This window comes from Pseudonaja textilis, chromosome 3, assembly GCF_049901715.1.
Source record: "Pseudonaja textilis isolate UNSWEBS1 chromosome 3, rPseTex1.2, whole genome shotgun sequence".
Lineage (NCBI taxonomy): Eukaryota > Metazoa > Chordata > Lepidosauria > Squamata > Elapidae > Pseudonaja > Pseudonaja textilis.
Genome location: NC_141992.1, coordinates 82,125,098 through 82,151,645, shown reverse-complemented (window position 1 = coordinate 82,151,645; position 26,548 = coordinate 82,125,098). Strand labels below are relative to the sequence as shown.

General features: G+C 38.0%; 1 protein-coding gene across 1 annotated transcript; it reads right to left on the bottom strand.

The window, feature by feature from the left end:
* Window positions 1–1,250: 1,250 nt before the first annotated feature.
* LOC113436008 (uncharacterized) lies at window positions 1,251–18,356 on the bottom strand. The gene is made up of 10 exons (XM_087930226.1): window positions 18,281–18,356; window positions 11,961–12,156; window positions 10,725–10,861; window positions 8,620–8,711; window positions 7,901–8,192; window positions 6,626–6,664; window positions 6,164–6,214; window positions 3,500–3,541; window positions 1,870–1,908; window positions 1,251–1,387 (listed from the first exon to the last, which is right to left on the bottom strand). The coding sequence occupies exons 1-10, from the start codon at window positions 18,284–18,286 to the stop codon at window positions 1,376–1,378; spliced, it is 906 nt and encodes a 301-aa protein (XP_087786352.1). The 5' UTR covers window positions 18,287–18,356; the 3' UTR covers window positions 1,251–1,375.
* Window positions 18,357–26,548: the final 8,192 nt, after the last annotated feature.

Here is a 26,548-nt window from a genome sequence, read left to right as displayed (position 1 = left end):
AAGGAATCTAATTGTGGAAGATAAATTTTGTCTAAAAATGTAACTATATTTACATCAACTAAATGTAAGGTTTATTACATAAGGCCAAGTAACATTTGAAACATTGAAAATGTTTATCATTTTTAGTTTAGACCAACCTGTACTGTTTGAGATCATCTTTGACTTTACTAGTCTTTGAATTATGACTGGTCTCTTAACCACCATTGGAAGTTACAATGGACTTTTTAAAAAGCTACTTATGACTCATCCTCCCATTTACAACCGGTTGCAACTGCAGTTATGTGAATGCAATTTCTGATGTGTTTTTCTTTTTCAGCTTCCAGCCAAAAACATCCATTGGTTATGCTGAATTCACTTAACAACCATATGTTTTGTTTAACAAATATGCAATTCACTTAGTGACCACAATGATTTACTTTTCAACTATTGTAAAAACAGTCATAAAATCAAACTTGGTGATGTGATGCCTTAAGTTATAATAAGGCCTTACCACAGGGGTGGGTTTCTACCAGTTCTGTCCACCTCTGTAGAACCAGTAGCTCTGAAGAGCAGCAGACATAGAACTGGTTCTACATCTGCTGATGTTTTTGCCCCCCACCCCACCCCCCGGCTCTTACCTGACCTTTATTTCCTGTGTTTTCAACTTCAGCTACCTTGCGAGGCACAGCTGCAGTTAAAAAAGCAGGAAAAACAAATACTTTTTCAAAGGCTGCTTCTCAGCCCGCAGTGCTGCTTAGCTGTCCAGGCACCAGGCTGATGACAATTTACAGGCACGCACGCAGCGTGCAGGGAAGCACATCGTAAATCACCGAACCTCGTAAATCACCGAACCGGTAGTTAACCCTGTCGGATCCCACCCCTACCTTACCACCAAAATTCCAGGTCCATTGTGGCCATAAATTGAAGACTACCTTTATACAATTGATCAGCAACTGTGTCCTCTATATCAAGATTATTTATAAACAAGTTATAAAACACCTGCACCTCATTTTCAGTACAACTGAAATTATGACCACCCTTGTTCCTAGTTTAGCTCTCAAATTAGTAGGACGTATGCTATGCTCAGTGGAGTAAATATGGTGTCAGAAAAACTGAGAAAGCAGGTGTCAAACAGTGGGCTTAATTTATCAGTGCATGGAGGGTTTATGAGGGGAAAAGTTCAGAACACTGTGAGAGGAATATTGTTTTGATTGTTTTCCCTAACAGTGTTTTGGATTGCAACATTAACATTTTTATTCAATAGCACAATATGCCAGGAAAATAATATAAAAGAGATAATTTTTCAAAGTAGTCGTTCGGCAAGATATTTCAGTCTTTCCTCTACGCAGAAATTGTTCTTATGGCTTGACTTAATTTCTTCAGCTTCAGATAGGTTTCAAATGTTCATCTATAACACAGAAAAATAACCATATCATCCAGCAGCTTATTAACCTTCACCATTAAAATACTTCTGAACAACAATTGAAATTCTTTTCTTAATAACATTTTTGTTAATGATTCAGGTCAAATAACTTGACCTGGACATTATTTTCACATTCTTCTCACTTTGCCTCTTAGATAGGTAATTACTTTATTTTTTTGCTTATAAAAATACTACTTTACTTTACTTCTGCACATTGTTGAATGTATAATTCTAACAGGTCAAGTCATTTTTGTCAGTGTGATGCTTTCCTGATAAAAATCGTCAGAATTTCATGTTCCTTGAAGTGAAATCATACAGTCACTTGTAAACTGCTGAAGTCAGTATAAGTTATTTTACACATAGAACATATAAACATAGCAGTCCTGTATTACTACTGATATTTGTTACCACTCTAATTCAATTACCATTGTAAAAAGTTGATCTGAGATAAGGACATTAATCCTTACCTGGCCATATGATGGTTTATCACTACTGTCAGCTTCACTCTGGATAAAAAAAGGAACAAAATTCTATTAATCTCAATGAAAAATAGGCCACTGTATTTCATTAGTTTGTACATACACCCCTTATGATCAAATGAGTGATGAAAGTTAAGCCACATATATACTTGCTGTCCCTAACACTTTTACTTTGTGAGTTTATTTCTTAGAAGACATTTTAAAATATTGGAACTTGGCTATCCAAGAATCCCAAATTGATGGAAAGTGGCTAAATTCAAACTGAAGTCATTTATCACCAAGCTACAGATCTGAGTACTCAAGGGAAGCTCTATCAAAGTGTTTGGGGCATTTACTTTCATGCCTTGCTCCTACAAATTTGGCCTTGCATGCAAAGCTAAATGATTTTTTACTGTTTTGAAAATTATTCAGGAAGTCTAAGAACCTCATGAACTTTCAGTACTCTGGCCTCTTGAGGCTTTTTTAGATAGTGAGAAATAGGGGGCAAAGGAAATGGATATTTTTAGTGAATTATCAGCTAAAATGAAAGAAGGAGAGTTCTGTGTGCTCATTGCAAGGGTAAATGTTAGAAATATATTAGATACAGGAAAATACGGAACAGTTCTATCCTATTTCTTAAAAATCAAATTCTGCCTTAGATGTGGTGCTATGCACTTTATAAAATGCCATTTTGGTTAAAGATCGACTTTCAGGATAGGTAAATCAACTCTTAACAGTCAAGTGACTCTTTTCTGTTGAGAAGTAAGTGTTAGCTGCTTATACTGTGACAAAATTTTTATAACATAATGGTAGGTTGGATATATTTTGTCTGGCTATAATAGGTTAGTCTACTAAGTTTTAATTGAGGAGATAACACTGCTTTCTGGTGATTAATGCATTCTACATTTTGATTTAGGTGTGTGGCTGCAACAAAATACAAAAATTAAATGGAGGTTAGTAAATAAAATCTTAATGAAGAATATCTCACAAAAATATTTACATCAAGGAATTAATGGCACACAATCCATATAACCTTTAGGTGGGTGAAAAGGTGTATCATAGAACAATAGTTTTTAAACCAGATGTTCAGATATGTCTCTGAACTTATCCAACCTTTTCCAGCGAAGGCAGAACATTGCAAGTTCTGTCTGAGGGGACGTGCATAAGCGCACCAATCGTGCCTACCATCCCTGTCCTATTTTTTTTTACTTTTCTTATAGGTATCTATCTCATGTATTCAAAAGTATATTTATTCTTATACCTGTATCTTGTAAGCAATTGACAAATCAAATAAATACTAAAAAAAAATACTATTATTGAAGGCACTGAAGAATCTGCTAGGAAAATATCTCAAAAATTATGATCCAACAGGTCACAGGCTGTCTAGTGTTACTTAAATGAAATAATGTATTATTCAGTGTACTGATTGGTCATCAATGGAACAGCATATGGTCAATAGCTTTAAAAAAAAATCATATAGTCAAATTTCTTATATGACAGCAAAAACCATGCTGGCTGGAAAATTTACCAAGCATGTTAAGTCAAAGCTAAAGAAACCCATATATGAGCATGTTGTGAATTAAGCTTCTTTGCAATTAAGCTTCTTTGCAGGAAAAAAAGATAAAACAATAGCACTTACATCTCTGCAACCATATTTATTGTATACATGTGCAACTCCATCCTAACAACAACAAAAACATTGACAGATCTTAGAAAAATCTGGGGGGAAAACTGAGAAGTCTCAGATCTTCTTTGAGGTATTATTCACTGCATGGGGATATTTCCATTTCATTAATGGTGTGCCTTGGAACTCTCAAGCTATAGTTTTTTTTAAAAAGAGCATAGAACAACCTCAGATCACATCTTTCAATGGGCAAAATACTCCTGAGATTTTTGTCAACGTGTAGAACTCAACACAGAGAAAAGAAGCAGGATCACACCATGTAAAGCAGTATGCAGGTGTGTGCGTGCGTGTCTGTCTGTCTGTGTCTGAAAATCACATTTCTTTTCAAGGTTGATGGACTAATTTGATCTGGCCATCCTATCAGTGAGGGCATGTTACAGATTCTATTACCAAGGAACTACATTTGACAGGTAAATCAAATATAGTGGGCCTTTCTAAAGGTAGCGGGCCTTTTCGGTTGTGATGCTCAGACTGTGGAATCTTCTCCCCATGAGATGAAGTTGGCCTTTTCACTGTTGAACTTCTGGAGGTCCCTCAGGACCTGGTTATGCCAGCAGGTCTGGGGATCCCAAAGGACAGGGGAATTTGTGAGGTGGCTTCTCTATTTTTCACATCCCTTCACTTATTATTCTTTGTTTTAACTTGGTTTGTATACTTTTAAATGTATTTATTAACTGTTTCATACCTCTGTGGTACTTCACTCAGAATCACTGTTTGCGAGATGGGTGGTCACATAAATTGGTTTAATAAATAACAAATACACAAATAATCAGTGATTCAGTTTCATAATTGCTGCCTCCATCTTCATATTTTTGTACTCTGCTGAAGATACTCCAACATCATTCCCCACCCCCGCTCCAGCCTTGATATTTGGATTGCAGGATACTGATTCAGGCTGCTGACAAGCATCTTTATCCATTTAAAATATTTGCATACAGGTAGTCCTCGACTTACAACCACAATGGAACCCAAAATTTCTGTTACTAAGTGACATAGTTGTTAAGTTAATTTTGCCCCATTTTAGGACTCTTCTGTTGTGGCCCACCAGAGGCCAGCAGAGCCACTGTGAAAAGATTGGGGAGTCTGGGGAAGGCTCTGACGAGTGCTCTGCGTCAGAGGCAGAGATGGGGCCAGGGCCATCTGACAGTTATCAGCTGCCTTCAGAGTCGGAGATCAGTGGGGCAGAAGAACAGCTAGAGTCTGTTCCCAGTGTGCGCATGTGCAGAGCTGCCAGGGGAAGGGAACAGTTAAGGAACAAGTGTCAATTTGGGAATAAGAGCACAGGTGGATGGTGAATGGCCTCTCCCATAGGGAAAAAAAAGGAGTGAAGGGAAGTTTGCAGGAGACAATTAGTTCAATTCATTAGGGTGAAGATCGGTTCCTGTCTTCTTGCCAAGTAATTGCTGCTATAGCATGGCGTTTGGGAGATATCGGCTTGAATTTTCCCCATTCCTTTTGTTTTTCAGGATTAGAGTCATAGAGTTGGAAGGAACCTTGTCCTTGGAGGTCTTTTAGTCCAATTGCATGACCAATGGTGGAATCCTTGTAACATTCTAGTCAACAGAAGTAAAGAGTCCAAGATCTTTCTCACAAGTATTATTGCTACACCAGATACCACCCATCTTGTACATGTGCATCTGGTTTTTCTTGCTTAAGTGCAGATCCTTACATTGAACACCATTTTGTTGGAAAGGCCTCCAGCAATGTTCAGATTTATCAAGATCCTTTGGAATCCTGAGCTTGTCTTCACAAGTATACGCATTTCCTCCAGATTTCTATCTTCTGCAGATTTTATGAGCGTGCCTTTTATTCCCTCATGTAAGACATTTATGAAGTTGTTGAACAGTACTGAGCTGAGGACAAAATCCTGAGGTACCCCACCTTGTATCACATTTCCCCCAAGTTATGAGTCAATCATGGTTTGATTGAAACTACTACTGAAATCTATGAAATCTATGAGAAGCAGGGAATTAGGATGAAATGGAGTTCCAAGTGGAAATTGTCAGCACTGAAGTTCTAGAAAACCATCTCCAAAACTATTAGCATTGTCTCCCAAGCAGAAAATGGGTGCAGCTTATAAAGATCAGTACAACTCCAGGGTGTTGTGGGGATTCAGGGTGTGACATTACTCTCAGATTCTCAATTAGCAGAACAATTCTGTAGGGACATGGCTTCCATCTGGCTTCTGGCTTCCATTTAATTATTTAAAGCAATTTAGCAATGATTCTCTCGCGCGTGCCTAGGCATTACAATAATCTCTACTAAAATTCTAAGGACTTACTTTATACGGTATTACATGAAAAACCATTTAATCATATTTCAACAGCTACCTCTTTTGTGAACAGATAATTCCAAAGGGTGACATTTGCAATGAAGGGAAAGAGAGGATTAATGCTTAGTCTCCCTTCCCTTCCCTTGTTTCTCCAGAATAAAAAAATTCTGGAAAACATAAAATCCTAGGGACAAAACACTAGCTGTTTCCCCACTGTAAAATTGTTCTTTCCAAAGATTCCTGGAAATGTAATACTGGTAGCTGTTGTGATTAAAATATAATGTGTGAATGAGTCTTAAGAAAGAGACAAGATTAAGTACCACAACAAAAATTAAAGCCACATTTACCTTTGACTGGCTTTTCTTGCTTTCACTGCTCTGAGATGATTCTTGTGAACTCTGAGATAGATAAACAAATAGATTACAGTGGGAAATTCACTTTAGGAAGGATGTACAGTATAACTAACATAGGTATGATTGATTGGGGTCTCAGATTTTAGAAGCTATCAAGTGATTTGTTAGCTATACATTGAAAGGAGTCAGCAAAAACAGAAAATGAAAATATATGAAAACATGCATACATTGTTTTTCTGGGGACTTTTGAGTAGAAAAATGGCATAAAAAGCAATTGGGTTGTAAAAACATCTGGAAATTGTATCTATAGTAAGTAATTTTATCTATCATAAGTAATCTTTGCAGATAAAATTTGAATCAGATTGCTATTACTTGAAAGCATTTCATTATACTAAGTAATTTTAAAATACATGCTGACTTTACGAAGAACAGAAATATTTCAGAGAAAATGCTTACTTTGATGCATGCTCCACTATTTGATTGGGATACTTTTCCCTAATTCCAAAAAAGAAGAAAAATGGTTATTAAAAATAGTATTTCCATAAAAATTATAACAGAAGAAAATAATTTGAAGGCTTTTGTTTGGGAAAAAAACAGTTAGTAGTTGTATTAATTTTATTATTCTTCCTTGTTTTAATTGAAATGTACCCTCTGGCTTGCTACCCTTTATCACAAAGTTTAATGCAATAAGTAATAGTGGAATGCTACAAGAAATAGCATCCACAAGACTGAAGATGCGTAATTTGTCCCACGTACCACAAATACTAACATTTTTGGCCTACATTTTGGGGAGGGATCAAAATGGTGCTGATATAGGCCATATATGTCTGTGCATTACATTGTTTGCACTTCTGATTTAGGTCTTCAATTCTTATTTGGAGTGAGAAACATCTGTGGACTTTCAGATGTTTCTAAACTATAGTTCCCAGCATCCTAGAGAGCCACAGGTTCTTCAATATTAACAAGACATCGCCTTTTTTCATATATTTTTAGTACTGAATTAGTCAGACCTGTCCTTGTTTTTCAGATTACTACATTTATTTCAATCATTTAGAGGTGTTTTTCAACCTTAACATCTTTTTCATTTGTGGACTTCAACTCCAACAACATAGTAAAGGATATGACAATTCAAAATATTTAGAGAGCAACATGTAACCTCTACCTAAACATGATGTTGGTTACATTTCTTGGTACAACTAAAAACAAAAGTTTATTGATAGTATAATATTAGAATTTTTTTTTAGAAAAAAGTATCATACCTCACCACAGTTTATTTTCAGAGTCAGAAATGAATGAAATGAAAAGTAAAAGTTATTATTTTACATAATAAAATCATATTATATATTATTGTATATAACATCTTATCTACAATACGATGTTATCAATCTAGCAAAGGATGCCCAGGTATTCTGTAAGGTCAGGGTTTTACATCCTATATTTTCCTCATGAACCCTGAAAACTGAAAGCATTTTATACACTAATGATTATGTCACACCACAGGGAGATTATTTGGTTTTGTCTTAGTCTAGCCTGAGATACTTATTTCACAAATCTTTCTATGGTTTCTAGAATGAGGCTGGAAATAATTATACAGAAGGACACACTGCTAGAGTTACTTAATATACACATAAGAATATTCTTCATTATTTTTAAAATATATTTGTGGTATTCAATTAATCCCCCTCTATTAAATTAGATAAAAGTAAAAAATCACCTATGTTTAATAGATACCTTTCTCCTACTTTTTCTTGTTGTATTTCTTTTATCAAGATCTGGGGAACCAACAGTTGTACTGGATACATATTCTTCTTCAGAATCAGGAATAAGAATATTGAGATCAATATCTTCATCACTGAACATGTCAGAATCAGCTGGGATCTCAGAAACCCCTGATGCTATGGAATCATTGGCTGGCATTGAACGATTGGTTTCCATAAACACATTAGCGTCTACACCTCTGGGCGAAAGAGTTTTGCTATGAACACCAACCCAGTAGTTATCGTAATCCTGAACAAAGGTTCCCCTAAGGGAGAAGAAAATGGAGATATTATTCAAGACAGGAAGGTTTTCTCTAATAAAGTATATCATGTCATAAACACATGATCTTTTGCATTAATACTTTTCAGCTCATGATCTGGATTAACTTTATCTTTAACAAAGAAAAACATAGGTAATTATTTTTAGCAGGGAGACAACTATTACACTCAAGTCATAATTTTCTTTTAGGCCTAGAAGCATGAAGCTTTCTGTTTTTTTAATTTTATCCATCTGAATGTATTTAATCCATAGCTGATTTCTCCTTGCCCTCCCTGCCAAAATTCCCTATGAAAAATATTTCTTATAGGTGTGTTATTGCTCAAATATACGTGTTTGTCCTGAACAAAAATACAGATTTTATTTGATTATTTGTAAAAAGAACTCCCTTAATAAACAAGAAAGTCACCACTTACATAATCCTTATTCTTCTAGTGCCCTGAGGAGCAACCCAAATTGTTGTAATCCTGTGCTTTACAATTGGGTTGATGTGACTTACTGCAGAATTCTGAAAATAGAAAATAGATGAAATTAAGAATTCTGGAAACAAATATACATGCATTGCTCATTAACAAAAAGGAACACTGTATAGATAAAAGCTGGATGCTGTGTGATTGGTAATATATGTGTCCAAATCATTTTTCTTAATTCTTCAACTAGCAAAATAATACAGACATATGTAATAATATGCCCAAACCAAGATTCCTGACTTATTATTTCTAAACAAACTAGGAATCAAAAGATAAGAACAAATACTTGGTTCAAATTCTGCTTATTGTGAAAGTAAGAAGTTATGATGGCCCCATTGGAAGCCGGTTTGGAGCAGGAAGATGATCCAGGGCTATAAGACACGGATGGCATCCCCAGGAGCATCCAGAGAACCTGGGCTCTGAGGAAGATGCAGTCCGATGTCTGACTGGCATGAGGGGAGGGAAGCTGGGGAGGTTCAGCTGCCTCCAATAAAGAACAGCAGCCACCCCTCATCCAATATGTAGATGCGAAGAGTGGAGCAGAATAACAGAACAATACAGTTGAAAGGGACTTTGGAGATCTTCTAGTCCAACCCTCTGCTCAGGTACAAGACCCTATACCATTTCAGACAAATGGTTGTCCAAGCTCTTATTGAAAACCTCCAGCGATGGAGCACCCAAACAGCTTCTGGAAGCAAGTCATTCCACTGATTAACTGTCAGGAAATTTCTCCTTAGTTCTAAGTTGCTTCTCTCCTTGATGAGTTTCCATCCATTGCTTCTTGTCCTGCCCTCAAGTGCTTTGAAAAATAGGTTGACCCCCACTTTTTGTGGCACCCCCTTAGATATTGGAACACTGCTATATCACCCCTAGTTCTTCTTTTCATTAAATTAGACATACCCTATTCCTGCAACTGTTCTCTGTTTTAGCTTCCATCTCTGTTGCTCAGGGAAGCACAGAGGAGGTCAGCAAAGCTGCTTATGAAGAAGCAGCTTCACCTTTTCTAACAAGAAACACTGGGTTGGAGATGGTTTAGCCAGGCACGGGGAAAGGTGTGTTTGTCAGAAACAACCATGTACTTCTGCAACACACTCTCTTTGACTTTATGGACTTTGGGCCTTGCTTTGTAGACATTGGGCCTTCCTTTGGCTTTGTGGACTTCGGACTTCGTTCTTGATCTGTGGATTTCAGAGCCTACCCTGTGGATTTCAGATGTTGCTCTTGCCTTTTGGGCTTTATTATTATCTGGTGGATTTGGGATTTTTCTCTGTGGATTTTGGACTTTGCTCCTGCCTTGTTGAATTGTGGATCTTGCTTTTGTGGATATCAGATCTTGTCCTTGAGATTATGCTCTCACAGAGAAATTGGGGTTGAATTTCACCAGCATAACTCCAGAACAGTTTGGAAGCTGTCAGGTTGCTTTGGGAAGCTACTTGATTTATGTATGGTTGTGCAATAAACATAATATACTAGCATCTGGCATTAGTGACTTGGGTCAGAACAGAAGTTAGGGATCCCAGTTTAGTTACCACATTGAACAAACCAGGCCTAATTTGTTAAATCACTCTTACAAGCAAAAGCAATTGGAAGCAGCCCTAAAGGACATTACTGATGATTATTCCCTAGGGAATGAACGGGTTCTTAACTTGCAGTGTTACAATACATGACCAACTTTTAAAAATAAATAATTTGTTGCAATCCAAAAATAAATGAGCATTTAAGGTAAAGGTAAAGTCAAGCAGTAGGAGGAATAGAGATTTCAGGAATATTCTTTCCTATAGGATATTATCACAGAAACTTGAACATCCATCAGTTTTTCTCTGCTACATTGTATATAAAACAAAATCAAGGTATGATTCTTTTGAGTTTCATTTTCATGCTTTCTTCTTTTGGGGGACTGAACAATATATTCTGAAACTCTTAACACTTCATTCATCTTTTCTTCATTCCCAGGGCCATGTCTGCATTCCATCACATGAAGGGACTTTGTTAAACAAATTTTCAAAGAACAACATAGCATAAATACATTAACTGAACACAAAGTCACATACCGTCATATTGGCACATGGAAGACCTCGCGTGTTTGGATCTACAATATGAAATGTGCCAACAGGAACATTTCCATCAAGTTCTCGGGCCTGTACCATAAATGCTTTAAATCCAGATGTTGATGTTCCTTCTAATACCACTAGGGAAAACCAATGGATAAATAATTCATAGAATTAGAGAGGTGTGTGGGTGTTTGGGGGACAGGGGTTCATTAGACTGAAAATATATATCAGTGCTTTTTTTCTAATTATTTTTTTACTTTCATTTCGAAGGTTCAGTGGTAGTCACACAATATATTCTTTGCTGGAATAAATAGTCCCTAGTATTTAGCAGTGCATCAAAATTAGTTTTAAATTCAAGTATTGAGATATAAAAATGTAAGAGTTGGTTGAACACTTTCAAGTCAGTTATTGCTAAGATGAGACCAGCTCCTATCTATTTCAGCTCAACTAAGTGTCATCTAATTCTCCTTAGCATCAAGTTACCTAGTTCTAAAAGAGTGTGGTAAATATTTAAAAAACATTAATCAAGAAAGTGAATTATATAACTTGCAACTTCCACCATTATGCAAATAAAATGCCTTTTAATAATTTTCACTAAATTGCATTTAATTAATATTTTGCATTTGCTGAGGACAAATAAGGAGACATGCAATCCAGTCTCCAATTCAAAATATTCTATGCTGATTTCTGAGACAGCATAGCAGTCCAAAAAGAAAGCCCTGAAGGCATGGTGTCCAGTGAGATATAATTTTGGCATACATTGCTGACATTTCTTTTTCTTTTCTTTTCTTTCTTTCTTTTTTTCTTTCTTTCTTTATCTCTCTCTCTCTGTCTCTTTTCTTTCTCTCTCGCCTTCTTCCTTCCTTCCTTCCTTCCTTCCTTCCTTCCTTCCTTCCTTCCTTCCTTCCTCCCTTCCTTCCTTTTTTCTTTCTACAAGAGCAAACAAATTAAGTTTGCACACTCCTGAAGTACAATGTTACAACCTGTATTTCTTCTGAATGGACAGTGTCTCATAAAACTCTATCACATATCCAGCTAATTTCAGCTAAATAGGCTAATCTCTTACACTTTAAAGACATTATTTTTTTTTTATTTTTTAAAGGAACAAACTGGATGGCAAATTTAAACCAGCACTGAAAAACCTATTGACAGATAACAATATTCAAGGTCTGATGGATTTTAGCATAACTTATTTAATTTCTGAGCTAGATTGTACCCTTGGCCACTTTTTTTTACCTTGTATTTCATTTCCAGGGTCATATCTATCGAAAGAGACAGAGATGACATAAGGTGGGCTTGAGGTCTGTGGGGCACTTCCATGATCTGGTAACATGGAATCACAAGCTATCGAAATACCATTGTATGGATATCCAAAGATCTGGGATACAAATACTGTACAAAAAATGATCCCAAAGAAGGAATACATCTCCATCTGAAAAAAAGAGAGACAGAGAAAAAAAATGAATGAGTAGGAAATATCTATAGAAAAATGGGCAGTTTGTTTTGCCAGGGGTGAGAAAATAATTATTACTAAAACTACATAACTTTTTCAAGAGTACTACACTCCTCTGCTTGCAACAGAATACCCTATATCACCAGACCTGAAATTTTGGGCTTGGATAATTTTGAACTACGCCGCCTTTGGTTGGACTTAAGCGTAGTACACAAAATTATCTGCTACAATGTCCAACCAGTCAATGACTATTTCAGCTTCAACCGCAACAATACAAGTGCACACAACAGATACAAACTCAATGTTAACCACTCCAAACTTGATTGCAGAAAGTACGACTTCAGCAACAGAATGGTCAATGCCTGGAATGCACTACCTGACTCTGTAGTTACATCCTCAAACCCCCCACTCCTTTAACCTCAAATTATCCACTATTGACTTCACCCCATTCCTAAGAGGTCTGTAAGGGGAGTGCATAAGTGCACCATTGTGCCTCCTGTCCCTGTCCTATTGTCCCCATTTAATCGTACCTATTTTCGGTATTCTTACTCATGTTTATATTTATACCTATTATTTTGTAAGCGAATGACAAATCAAATAAATAAATAAGTAATAAATAAAATATCAGTGGCTGAGCTCACAGGTTAAAAATAACCTGGCTTCATATTAATTTATCTTAAAATGTGAATTTACTCATTGAAAACTGTAAACTATGGTTTATGGAAGCCGTAGGAGACATTGTTAAATCTGGGGGAGAGTTGCAACTTTTTTTTATTCGATTTATCAACCTCCAAAGAGATAAAATGGAAATATCGCAATTTAGTCCTTTTCTTCCAATTGTTCATTTCTGAGTTTGTTAAACCTGTCCCGGGGAGAAGAATAGGGCTGATGTGGGCTGTAAAAAGGTAGACAACTAGTGTAGTAAATGTTAGCAAAGAATCATCTAGTAATCTCCTGAATTTTTCAAACTCACACCGCTCTGACTAAGAGAAACATCTGGCTTCCATGGCACATATACTATGAAGTGAAAACAAAAGTCAAGGTAGACCCTGGTGAATTGGAAGGCTGTGGTTGGCAGGGAAGCAGATGACTAACCACCATGTCTCTGCTCCATTTCTTTGTTGTATTGTCCGTGGATGTTTGTTGTGTCTGGTTGCCTGACTGCTGTCTTATGTTATATGGTGGTTTGTGTTTGCACTTTTCTTGTTTTGTTTTGAACTGATAGCTGCCCATAGCCATGCCTTTGAAATGCATTTTCATACACATTTACTAAATAAATAAGTAAGTAAGTAAGTAAATAAATAAATAAATAGGCAGAGAACAACCTTAAAGGAACAGTCGTTCTAGAAATGAGTAACCCTTATGGTGGTTTTTACAACAAGAGAATGCATGTTCTTTTCCTGAAAATTCTAACAAAATAGAGGTTAGAATTTAGGATGACTTACAATATTCATTTAGTGACAGTTCACTGAAAAAAAAGTGACTTATTTATTGCTATTTTTCACACTTATGATCATTACAGTGTCCTTGTGGTCACATGATTAAAATTTGGATATTTGCCAATCGGCATGTATTTATGACGGTTGTAGTGTCCCAGGGTCATGTGGTCACTTTTTGCGACCTGACAAGCAACATAAATAGAGAAGCCCTATTTACTTCCCAATGAAGGGAACTTCCCAGTTGTTATTAAGTTAACAACTGCAGTGGTTCATGTAACAACTGTAGCACGAATACCGTATTTCCCCATGTATAAGGACCCCCTTTGTATAAGCCACCCCCCCAATTTTTGGACTGTGAAGTTTTGAAAAAAATATTTTATTAGAGAAACAAGTTATGAAGAAAGAAAATTTACAAAGAAACAAAATTCGACGTCTAGATCTACAACTTCGGTAATGACGCCGAAAGTGGTGCGGGCGACGCTAGCAATCTACGCATCGGAACGAGAGTAGGAACGAAGCATTCAGGCTGATGCCTAGCGTATGCATTTCTATCGCGTACTCACACTCGTAATCGTATCATCACGTACAATTTTTACAAAAAAGTATAGCATACTGCTGGAAAACCAGTTTATTCCTACTTTATTATTTTATGCATTTTTCACGTATAAAAGTGTACCTGCTTTGTATATGCCACCCCCCTACTTTTTGGGCTTGAAAATTTTGGAAAAAAGGGGTGGCTTATACATGGGGAAATACGGTAGTTGTAAAATGGACAAAACTTACTTAACAGCTGTCTTGCTTAGCAAGGGAAATTTGGGGCTTGATTGTGATCATATGTGGAGGACTACCTGCAATTAACTCAACAATTAATCTGAATATAGAATGTATCTCTTGAGGGAACAGCAGTTCCAAGAAGCTATTTCATATATTCTCATTAGCTCAAGCCACTTCCATCAAGTTTAAATAAAATTTACAGTATAATATCCATTTTTACCTTTTTTGACCATGCTCTATACCTATAGTATGTCCTCTGGTATACATTTTTGTTTGTGATACAATTTAAACTAGACATTTAGTTGTATAAATATTTAGAGCCTGTAAATTCTGTTTGCAACACCAACTCTCACTTTCTTTGGGGCCATTGTCTTAAGCATTTATGATACTTTTCATTCTTGCTACAGACAGTGGATTTTGGGTCTGCAAATGTTGAAAGAACGTATCATATAAAGAGCCCACTTCTTCCTAACGGTATTCTAATTTTAGCTATACTATTTCATCGTATTTCCTCTAGAGAAGGAGATGATGTTGATCTAAACTAGAAAGGCCCTGCAAATACTTAGTTATATTGCAACTCAGATATATGGCACAGGTATCTTATGTCACATTATGTCAGGAGATAAATCAAATATCAATAGCCTTTCAGGTTATGAATAATAGTTTCATAAACCTCTACTATACTTGAGACATCCGCTTTATATCAAGTCAGGCCAGAGCAAGTCATTATTGGCAGTCGGCAACCCTTCAGGGTTTCAGTAGGAGTTTCTGCCAGCTGTTGACGAAATATTATTATTTGAAGCAAGGTTCTTCTGCACTCAATGTGTATGCTCACTATCACATAATTATCTTTATTAACACTATGACCCATTATCCTATTATGAAAGCAAAAGGTGCACCTAGCCTATCTTGACTGATCCCCAGAACCTAGGCAGTATAATCCTGGTAAGTACCTTAATGGGGGATCGCCTAGGTAGGAAGACCACAATTGCCAACTAGAATGGGAAGTTATGAAAAAAAAAATCCAAAATCAAGCACTGGTAAACCAGTTCTATGATGCTGTCCAGAAGAACAGATGTAAGAAGTTAATTAGGCTCTATTCAAGAACTTTGGTCTTCATCCTGTGGTAAAGCAAATATTTCCATAGATTATGTTTCTGAATAAGATACAAATTTATCTTATGTCATCCATCCTCCTTTCAGCAAAAAAAACTATAACTGAAATTAAATTTGCTGCCTGACTCTATTTTGTTTGCTCAGAGAAACTATAAGGCTGAGAGACTTAGAGATGAGGGTTATTTCATTCTTGTTTTGTTTATTATACTGTACATCAGCTTTGAGAAACTTAAAGAAGATAATGTAAAATAAAATAGATGGTAAGATGTAAATGAAAATAATAGGGGATAAAGAGTGGAAAATAAATGTGAGGATGAAATGTTTTGGATATTGGATTAATGAATTGAAAATATGAAGTGAGAATTTATTTAAAGATCAATGGAATAGATAATGATTTGATATAAAATTAGATAAGAAAGTTGGAAATGTAATTATGACTATGTATGAATGTTGTAGCCTGGAACCATTTTGCTCACTTGAAGAAATGTGTAAAAAATAAAAAACTTCTATATTTAAAAAAGAGTGGCTTCGGAATGGTGCTGTCCCTAAATAGGCCTGCGATATACAAAATAAAAATCAGCTAATTTTTCCAGGTTTGCTGTCTTCAGCACATCAATAGTTGGTAGTGAGAAATACACCTGTCAATCCGCACTGCTGCAGAAATGGGGCAATATCACTGCAGAACTCTTTCTGATGGCTCTGAGTTCCTTCATCAGCCTTTCTTCCTACCCCCTGCTTAGTTGTAACTCAAATTGGATAATAAACAGTCACTGAGGAGATGGCATCACAACTTGCGCTTTTATTTAGGATTCCTTCCCCCTTTCTTTCCTTATATAGATTACAACTGCTGTCCTCAAGATCCCTTCATAATCTGTTCAGAAGGTAATGGGAAGAGTTGGTCTCATCCTTCTACTATTAAAATACATACTTCGGCCTCTTAGTAATCCAATCCGGATCACAGTTTATCACTTGTAGAACTTCTAGGTGAGCAGCCTAACGATATTGCGCAATTCTGAGGGACTACCACATAAATTTTTGAGTCATTATTTGTTACACTGGAAAATACAAAAGGCAATTTGTACATGTGTGGTAAACATTGGTTCATGGCAGGCTATTATTTGCATGCAACTAGACTGGACTTGTCAATGAAATGTAAAGAGAACTCCTATACTGAAAACATGGGTCTACTGTTCTTGAATAAATCTCAAGAACCATGATAATGTTGCAGTGTCCAGTTCTTTAGACAGACGAGAACAAAATGATGTTAGGTAATGTTAAGTGGGGAGAAAGGGTAGCCTAGCTGTTAAAACACTGGGTTGTCGGCAGTTTGTGACCCAAGTCTCAAACATGATGGGGTGAACTCCCATTACTTATCCCAGCTTCTGCCAACCTAGCTGTTCAAAAGCATGCAAATGGGAGTAGATAAATAGATACCATTTTAGTGGGGAGGTTGTTCAGTGCCTCAGCATATTGTCTTGCTGCCCACATGACCACAGAAGCATCTTTGGATATCACAGACCCCCTTGGCTAGAGATGAGGACCCGAGAGATGAAGACCCTAGAGCAGGGGTCTCCAACCTTGGCAACTTTACAACTTGTGGAACTCCCAGGATTCCTCAGCCAGAGAATGCCAAGGCAAAGTTGCCAAGGTTGGAGAGCCCTGCCCTAGAGTTGGACACTAGAGCTGGACAGGGAAAACATCTACCTTTTTTTAAGGTTAAGAGGGATCCAAAGGGAGACATGATGATTGCATATTCTGAATAAGATTTACTAAGATTCATTGTTACTTTTCATTTGATATATGTGGCAAAGTGGCAAAAGAGATCACACACATCTAGCAGTTATCATAGCGTGTTGGTTTAATAACATTGTCAACATGGGAGAGATAAGATTGAAGTCTATCTGGTTCCTTGACTAGGGAAAAAAATAAAAGCAATGACATGGGATGTAGCAGAAGAAAGGGGCTGCCAGGATATGTTTATGCCACAATTGGGTACAAATGAAGGAAAATGCTCAGCATGATTCTTCCAAAGTCAAATCATCTAGTAATGCATCTGCCTTTTTGGCCTTGAAGAGTAGCCATTGGAATTGTAGAACCTAGATTGAAATGTAATTTTGGGACAATCTCCTTTTATCCGGGGACAAACAGATTAGAACCCAAACCTCATTCTTAATCGCAACCCACTCCTTCCTTTTGGTTAAACCAGGTTTTATAATATTATGTAAGAAACCTCATGAATAAAGACAGATATAAATATTTGCCAAGTAGGAACTTGTGCAACTATTAGGAAAGAACAACTAAGAACCTGCTCTTTACAGATAAAAGAAATTTCTACCTAACTTGAAGGACCATTATGAAGAAATCATTCATGTTTCTCTTCCTTTCCTGTCTTCCATACTCTTTGTTTCCTGCTAACATAACACAATCCCTGCAAATTTTTCACAACCCTGATTTCAGGACACAATTTGTCATTTTTGTGATGTAGTTCATTTTCTGCAACTGCTAGTTTTCGTACTCATAGAGAAATCAGTGTGATGCTCAGCATCTTGGCTTGTTTTTTAAAAACACTCTTTAAAATACAAATTAGTTTTATCATGTCAGAAGTCAAAACTTTTCCTTCTAATAAATTAATCTGGCTTGCGAAATATTAAGATTTGGTAATTATAGCCATACAGCTCACTGCCAAGTTTTAAAACCTAGTCAAGACACAGGTCATTAAATCCAACCCCAAATACACAGGATTTAATACTCATAGATTATTTCCCAGCAACCTACCTTCATAATCCCCAATTCTGACCAGCTGTGGACTGTGGTACCTTTGCAGCCTGTACAGAACTCAGAGGAAGATGCAATGAATAATTATGAGGAACTGGAAGGTTCAGCCAGTCACATGGGCTTGAAAAGAAAGCAGCCAATTACAGACTGGAATCTCCGCCTTAGAAATTAGCAAATACCAGATAAAATTATCTGTGGTATGGCTAGACTCATTCTCTTTCTATCCTTTAAGCAACCTTTCTTCCTTTTGTGATATGTGCAGTTTAAAATAGAAAAGTTCTTGAACTGTGTTTGTCAAATTTTTGAGATTTACTTGTGTCATTCGTAAAAACAAATTTTGAATAAAAATACATACATTAATTCAGAAGATTCTAAGGTTAAATCACAGTTGAAACCAGAAGTTTTTACCTGGGACAAATGGACAGGCAACTAGAAAACAAAGATGGAACTTTGTTTTATATATGATAACTACAGCAAGACTATTCTATGCTCAAAACTGGAAAGGCTAGACATTATCCAGAATGGAGGAATGGCTGGTAAAGATGATGGAAGTTGTAGAGATGGCTAAAACCACTTTCTTGATGAAATATATGTTTATTGCAGACTGGAAATCACCTTATACATTTTTTACATGAAATGGAAAAAGTGCATTTATGATTTGATGACTAGGAAAAAAAAACTGGATAATAGAGAAAAGTGAGCTTTTTTCCCTTTGTAATCATAGAGTCAGAATTAATTTTGTCAATCATACTTATATTTGTTGCAGAATAAAATGGAAGTTTCTTCTATTTTTGTGCTCTTTCCTTTCCTTTCTCCTTTTATTCTTTATTATTATTTTTACATTTTTTTTGTTAAACAATTAATAAAGTTTATTTTTAAAAAGGTGTCACCATGGGATGTTGTTTTGCAGCTTCCCTTTTCACTCTATCATGGGAGTGGTAAAAAGAAAAACCTTACACACACAGTTTCACACCTTTGTATTGCATTGGATCATTGTTTTATCAATACTTGTTTTGTAATCTGGGTGATATCTCATGAATAATGTATAGGATGGGCACACATTATTAATTCCAACAAGAGCGTCTCTTTTTTTGTAAAAGTAAAGGAGAGCTTTAAGGTAGTTATTCTGCTTGGCAGGTTTGCCGACAAACTAACAAAAATAAAAAGAGCCAGCTTTGTCTAGTGGTTAAGGTACCAGGCTAGAAACCATGAGAGTTCTAATCCTGCCTTAGGCATGAAAGCCAGCTGGGTGAGTTTTGGCCAGTCACTCACTCTCAGTCCAACTCACCTCATCTGGTTTTTGTTGTGGGACAAATAGGTGGAAGTATTAGATATATTCACCACCTTGAATTATTTACAAAAATAATAAAAGTGGGATAGAAAATGTAAAATAAAAATGCCATAAAACTGTATTGATTTTTGCAATTTGTTACAATAGGCTCCATTGGGTATTCTGTTTTGCCCTGGGCAGTGTGGCAAGGACAGCCCACTATTTCTTTCTCAAGGACAAGGATGTCCATCGTTGGACTCAACCTGGCACCAACCTGCCTTTACCGATCCTTTCATGTTCTATCCAGGGGTGGAATTCTACCAGTTCGCAGCTATTTGCTAGAACCGGTTGTTAACACTCTAAGCAGTTCGGAGAACTGGTTGTTAGAAGAAATTACTGGCCTAATCCTGTAAGGAAGGCAGGAAGAAAACATTCTGGTGTTGCTTACAGAAACTGCCTCTCCATTAACCCTTATTACATTCTTGGCAGGACTAGACTTCCTGTCTCAGGAACATCTCTGGAGTTTTTTTCCCTCCTTTGCTGGTACTTTGCTTGTGTGGAGTGACCATTTAAAGTTACAATGGCACTGAAAAAAGTGACATGACCATTTTTCACACTTATGACTGTTGCAGCATCCCCACAGTCATGAGAGGCCAGGCGAGGAGATGCGGGCCTTGATGTGAGTGATATTGAGTTGGTCACATCCAGCCAATAACATGACCACCAAGCCATGCCACCACCTCAGCCACGCCCACAGAACCGGTTGTTAAAAATTTTGAATCCCACCCCTGATTCTATCTCCAGAGTAAGGTTATCTGACATCCACAAGCTGAAGTGGCTCTGGGTAGCTCACTTGCTGCATTTTAAGTCCTGTAGACAAATACACATCTTCCCATTAATTACGGTGCACTGCGGCTGGAATGTCTTCTCACTTTGTAACACTGGACTTTGAGCCCCCATGACAATTTCATCTTAGGATGAATATCTGGTGAAGCCGTTTTTCTTTTCTTTTTTTCAATGACAGGTCTGTAAAATGGTGAATCTCTGATATCTTTTTTATGTTATTGGTGGTCCCGTGAAAATCTGGATTTTTCTTTTCTTTTACACATTCACTGATGGACTGGCAGAAGAATGGACTTTTTTTTCTTTTAACAGGTGAAATTTTTTAAGAGCTCTGCCAGTTTTCTACCCAAGAGACGGGAAGAAAGCCAACACTTTTATTTACTTCTATCTGTCTGCCACCAGTTGACAAATAAGGTGTCAAATACAAAGCGGAGTCCATATCAACGGTCTTTCAGTGGAAACCACATAACTTCAAAGACCCACTCATAGAAATGAAAGCAATTGGTGCTTGTTTCCCCAGTACAAGTGAGATGGGCAAAGAAGCTATGGTAAGAAGTTCACTAATCAGAGATCATGATAATACCAGGCTAGACAGAACACTTGGCCAGAATCATTTGCAAAACTGAACAATGAATTACAACCTGGACAGCAATTTTTAAAACTTCATTTCCAGTGACTTCCTGCAGGGGAAACAAATAGCTTTACCTTATCATAGTGAAGATTCCTAAATTTCAAAGAAACAATAATAGACTATTGGAGATCCTGTGCTACATGTGTGATTCATGGAGATTGTTCACTTTGATTGTAATGTAAAAACCTGCAGAATTTTTAAGGGGATACAGATCTCTGTTTCAGATTTCTCTTTTCTTTTTAATGCCCAGGGTTAAAGTAGTTTTAATCCTACATGCTTTTCTTCTCTTAAGTATGTAGCTGTTACAACTTCCATTTTTAACCTGGCTTTGTTTCTAGAACTACAGTATATTTTGAACTTGGTTCTTTTTAGAACATATAGGACATGGAATAATAAACATGTTCTAATGAGAGAGTGCCTGGATTCCTTCCTCAAGGAAGATTTTTTAATTGTTCAGTTTATTGTAGCTTGATCCAACTAAAGACCAGAGACCAGTATTTCTGCTTCAGAATATTCATGTGCCTTCTGAAGATGCATCCCATTAGAGCAAAAATGACATTAATATCCATAAGTGAGAAGTGTTGCTACCTTGTGCTCATACATTATAGCACCTGATACCCAGAGGAATCTCCCCAAATACATGACTGATGTGAACCACTGGATTTGTCAGCTTTGGAAGCCATATTGAAAATCCGATGCTCCCACACTGAGACAATTGAGCCTGGGAAAGTGGGAGTGGGGGAAAATTCATTGGAGTATATCTAGTTAGACATAATAAAATTATTTTGCTGATTCAAGGTCAGGTAGTGTTGCACATTGTGAAAAGGAAGTCTTACTTTGGGATGGATAGTGATTGGGCCACGTGATGTGGTGATGGGTTTGGGGCAGTGGTGGCTAACCTTTTTGGGCTCCTGTGCCAAAAATTGTGTGTGTGCTTGCACACTTGCACTTGCGTGCCAGCACCTAGAAGGCAATGCGCCCCCCCCCCACATCCCCTACGCATGCGTGCTCAATCCACCCACCCACCCCGCCGCCCCTTTACCTGCACTGCACCTCACAGCTGATTTTTTGCTGGTGATTGTCACTTCCTGTTTTTCCCAAAAAACCGGAAGTGAAAAACGGAGCTAGATTTTGGCCTACAAAGCTTGTAGAAGCCTGCAGAAGCCTTCCTCAAGCCTTTGGGAGGCCGAAAAAGGTCTCAAACTGCCCAAAAAACAGCTGTGAGGCACACGCATGCGCAGTAAGGTAAGTTTGCCTGCAGCTGGCGTGTCAGGACAAATGGCTCTGCGTGCCACCTGTGGCATGTGTGCCATAGGTTCGCCATCATGGGTATAGGGGATGGATTTGTAGTTTTTATTTATTGCAAGGAAGCCCAAAACTTCAGATTCGGGATTCCACAGATGTGCCAGTTAATATCCAATTAAAAGGAACCTTTGCGAGATGTCTGTCTCGGAGTTATTGGTTGGAATGGAGGTTTGCTGGATCTCTGACAGGATTATTCTGGGCAGATGGGATGGTGATAGATTTTTTTTAAAAAATGGTGCTTAGCTGAGATCATTATAGGTAGCCGTTGAGCAGTGGTGGGATTCAAGTAATTTAACAACTGGTTCTTCTTAGTGACTGGCTGGGTGGGCACGGCTGGGGGGGGATCATGTGTTTGAGTGGGCATGGCCAACTCGATATCACTCCTGGCAAGCTGGGACGGTGCAGGTGGGCCGACGCTGCAGAGACAGGGCGATTTCCTAGGTACCATTCCAAGCCCCTCCCCCACACTTGAGTTGACAGAATAAAAGCCCGTCTAAAGATCACAACTGCCTGCTGAGCCTGCCTGGCACATGCTGGCAAAAGGAGGCTAGGGAGAAAAAAAAGAGAAGGCTCGACCAAAACGTCCTGTTTTCCACCTCCGTGAGGCTCTCTGCGCCACGCTGGATCAGGATGGGAAAGCCAAAAGCCCACCCAGTCCGTACTCACCAGCACAATGGCAAATCACCGGTTCGGACATTGGGAGTTTGAGGGGTAGATTGTGTACCCTGGAATCCGTCTGCTGCTCCTCCAAGCCCGGCTCTCCCTGCAGCCAACCACCCAGACCCTCGGCTTCCAGCAGGCTTGTTAAGGCATGCAATATGCTGCCTCTCAGCTCCTGGGTTCCCCACACGAGCACTGGAAGTCTGGTACTTCTTCCCCACCCAGTCTGCCCACGCTCCCCTCTGACTCCAGTCACCAATTTCCCCAGCGTCCCACACGGACAACCCCTCAAAATTTTTAAGAGTGAGAGCCGCAGGGAGGCAAAGCACTCTGATCTCTGTCTCCCTCTAGGACGGGCCTTGGAAAATCTCCCCCTCACAATCAGACTCCCTTTCTTCTAGCATTCATGAGGGGAACCCAGAAGCTTAGTGGCAGCATATTGCATGACTTAACAAGCCCGCTGGTGGCCAAGGGTCTGGATGGTCAGCTTCAGCCAAAGCCGAGGAGCACCAACAGTTTGGAGCTCATAAAGAAGCCATGCGTTTTCCAGCCTGGGCTGCTTGGAGTGAAAAGCATGCAATACTGCCACTCCCGGGCTCCCTGCACAAGTGCTGGAAAAAAGGGAGTCCGATCGTGAGGGCGGGCTTTCCCAAGGTTTGGATTGGTTCGGGGTGGGCGGGGCCAGCCATTGGTGCAATAAGCCGGTTCTTTGAACTGCACAAAAATTTAACAACTGATTCGTGTGAACTGGTCCAAACCGGCTGAATCTCACCTCTGCCCTTGAGACTGGCAATTCCCTTACTAAGTAATGCTATAGTTAAGTGAGATATCACATGACCACAAAAGGGCTTACAACCTGACTTCCACTATGGTTTTTAAGTGAATAATACATGGTTGTTAAGAGAGACCTCAGGTAACTGATTTGTGATTTTATTGCCAGCTTCTCATTGACTGTGCTGTGTCAAAAACTAGATGTGAAGTGCCTAAATGGCAATCACATGAGTGTGGGATGCTGTGACAATTGTGAATGCCCCTGGTTATGAAGCTAGGGGCATTCTTGATCATTTGACCGTAGGGACACTGCAACGGTTGTGTGTGGAGGAATCATATTTTTTTTTGAATTTTTTGTATTTTGAATCATTGCTAAACAGTGCAATCATTAAGCAAGGAGTACCTATAAAGTTAAAACTGCAAGCACAGTTGAGGGCAGGTAGAGAAAATTTGCTCACTTATTTTCCTAATCAACCAATCCTCTTGTCTTATGGTTGAAACTATAATTATGTACCCCTCCAGATGTTGCTGAACTATTTGTCCATTGAAAATCTGCTGAAGCTGATGAAGACTGTTTAGCAATATCTGTCGTCGTCTTCTCTGCCCTTCTAAGGGGAAAAATGTGCACACGCTTAGTAATGCAATGGACATATTTTGACACAAGACCTAAAAAGCATGGCAGATCTACCCACAGTTTTTCTTTGGCATTAATAGCCACCCTCATGCTTAAGGGCCACAGTGCATACTCAGGGAGTCTTATAAGTTGTTATTTCGATTTGGTTCAGCAATATTATTTTTTCTGGTAAATATTATTCTGGAAACTCTGCAGGTGTCACTTGCAAAAACCCACTTGTTGGTCCCACATCTATCTTGGGAGCCATGGCTTTGGGCTCCGAGTCGTATCATTGTGGCTGCACCAGGTCTGTTGGTCATGCTTCAGCAGGATGACTGTTTATTTAACCACATCCTGTTAGGCATTATCCCCACTCACATATTTTTAAAGTAGATTTTCAATCAAATCCATTTGTTCTTTCCATTAAATTTATCCTCTGGTCCTCCTGGATGACTCTGAAATGACAGATATGTGACCTATTTTGGACACTTTGGAAGATATCAAGCAAAGTTCCTCATTGCTTTTCAGGAAGCCTTTATAATCTACATCAATGTGAATTATAAGCCATACGAAGGCAACTAGAAGCCAGTGAGAAATATTAGATGGACAAAGCAAAGTAATGGAAAACACTAGCACATGCCAAGACATAAATCTATAGCAGAGTGTTAACAACAGCCATTTTGGGCCAAAGGTCAAGAATTAATTCAGGAACTCAAATCAACTCAGTGCTTCGTTTGTGTAACAGAAAGTCTACATTGAACTAGCTCTTCTCTTCTTCATTCCACCCCCAATTCCCAAGTCAGCTGCATAACTGCCAAGAGGCATTTTTTTCTGGCCAAACATTTGAGGAAATGGTTTGAAATGCATTCTCTTTTCCCTTGAGATGCACTTCTTCTTGTGTGTTTGACATGTGAACTCAGCAAGAAAGCAGATAGTTGTAAAAACAACAAGACCATTTTGAGAAACACACTGGTGCATCTGAAAATGTGAAACTGGTTCTTCTAGAAGAGGATGCCCATTCTGGATGCACAAGATCACCGCTCCATCCCTATAATATGTAGATGAAAATGATAAATTGCAAATAGTTCCAGACAGAGTATTACAACACCCCCGTCATAAACAGATCTCTCTCTAACCTCTCCAATGGGAAAAATTAAAACTTCATTATTCCAGTGATGAATACTTTATGATGATGACCGGATGATCCACTTTGCTGCTGCCTCTTAATTGGCATGTATCCTGCCTGTTAAATGGAAAAATATACGTAATACTTGAATATAATATCAAATGAAGAATCATTGGCAATAGTTAAGATCTCTTTCCAAAGCTCTCTAGATGCTGAGTATTGTCAACATAGGTTCTATTTTATATATGCTCAAAGGCAGTTTCTACACCCCTTATCAGCAGTATTGTAGTGGATGGGGTGGTGGTGGAAATATTTAAATCTCATTTTGCAATAATATCTTCGTAGACTATCGTAACTTCTTTAAACATTATATTTACAATCCTACATACCGTATAACTATTTATCTTCAGTATCACTGAACTCCATGGAACCTCTGTATAAAATTACGTAAGATTGACTTATAAAAAAACAAATCAACTCAAGGACTAACCACTCTTAAGCTGGGTGACCTTTGGATGGATGGGCTTTCCTTCTTGGATCCCCTTACCAGCCTGGACATGGTTGCTAATTCGAGGAATTGAAACCTCACATTTGGAAGATGCTGGATTGGACAGGTGACAGTAAAATAAACCAGTCTTCTCCAATGAAGTATTTATGCCAGAAGGGAATGTTTGGAGTTAAACCAACTCATCTGAAGGTCCGGATTAGTAAACGTATTTTTAGTGATACACAAAATTTAATCCTTACTACTTCGCATAAAAAGAATTATATATTGATGGGTAGGGAAATAGCCAGTCTGGGCAGTGTTAAACACCAGGCTAGAAACCACGAGACTTTGAATTTTAGTCTTGCCTTAGGCACCTTGTCTCAGTCCAAGGAAGAAGGCAAGGGCAAACGACTTCCGAAACCTTGCAAGACAACTGCAGAAATTTGTCCTGGCAATTGCTAGGAGTAAACACTGACACAAACTTTTAAGAACTCTGGAGAAAGAATTTCTAATACTATACCAGTCAAAAACACCATTCCATCTTTGCCAATCTGAAGGATTT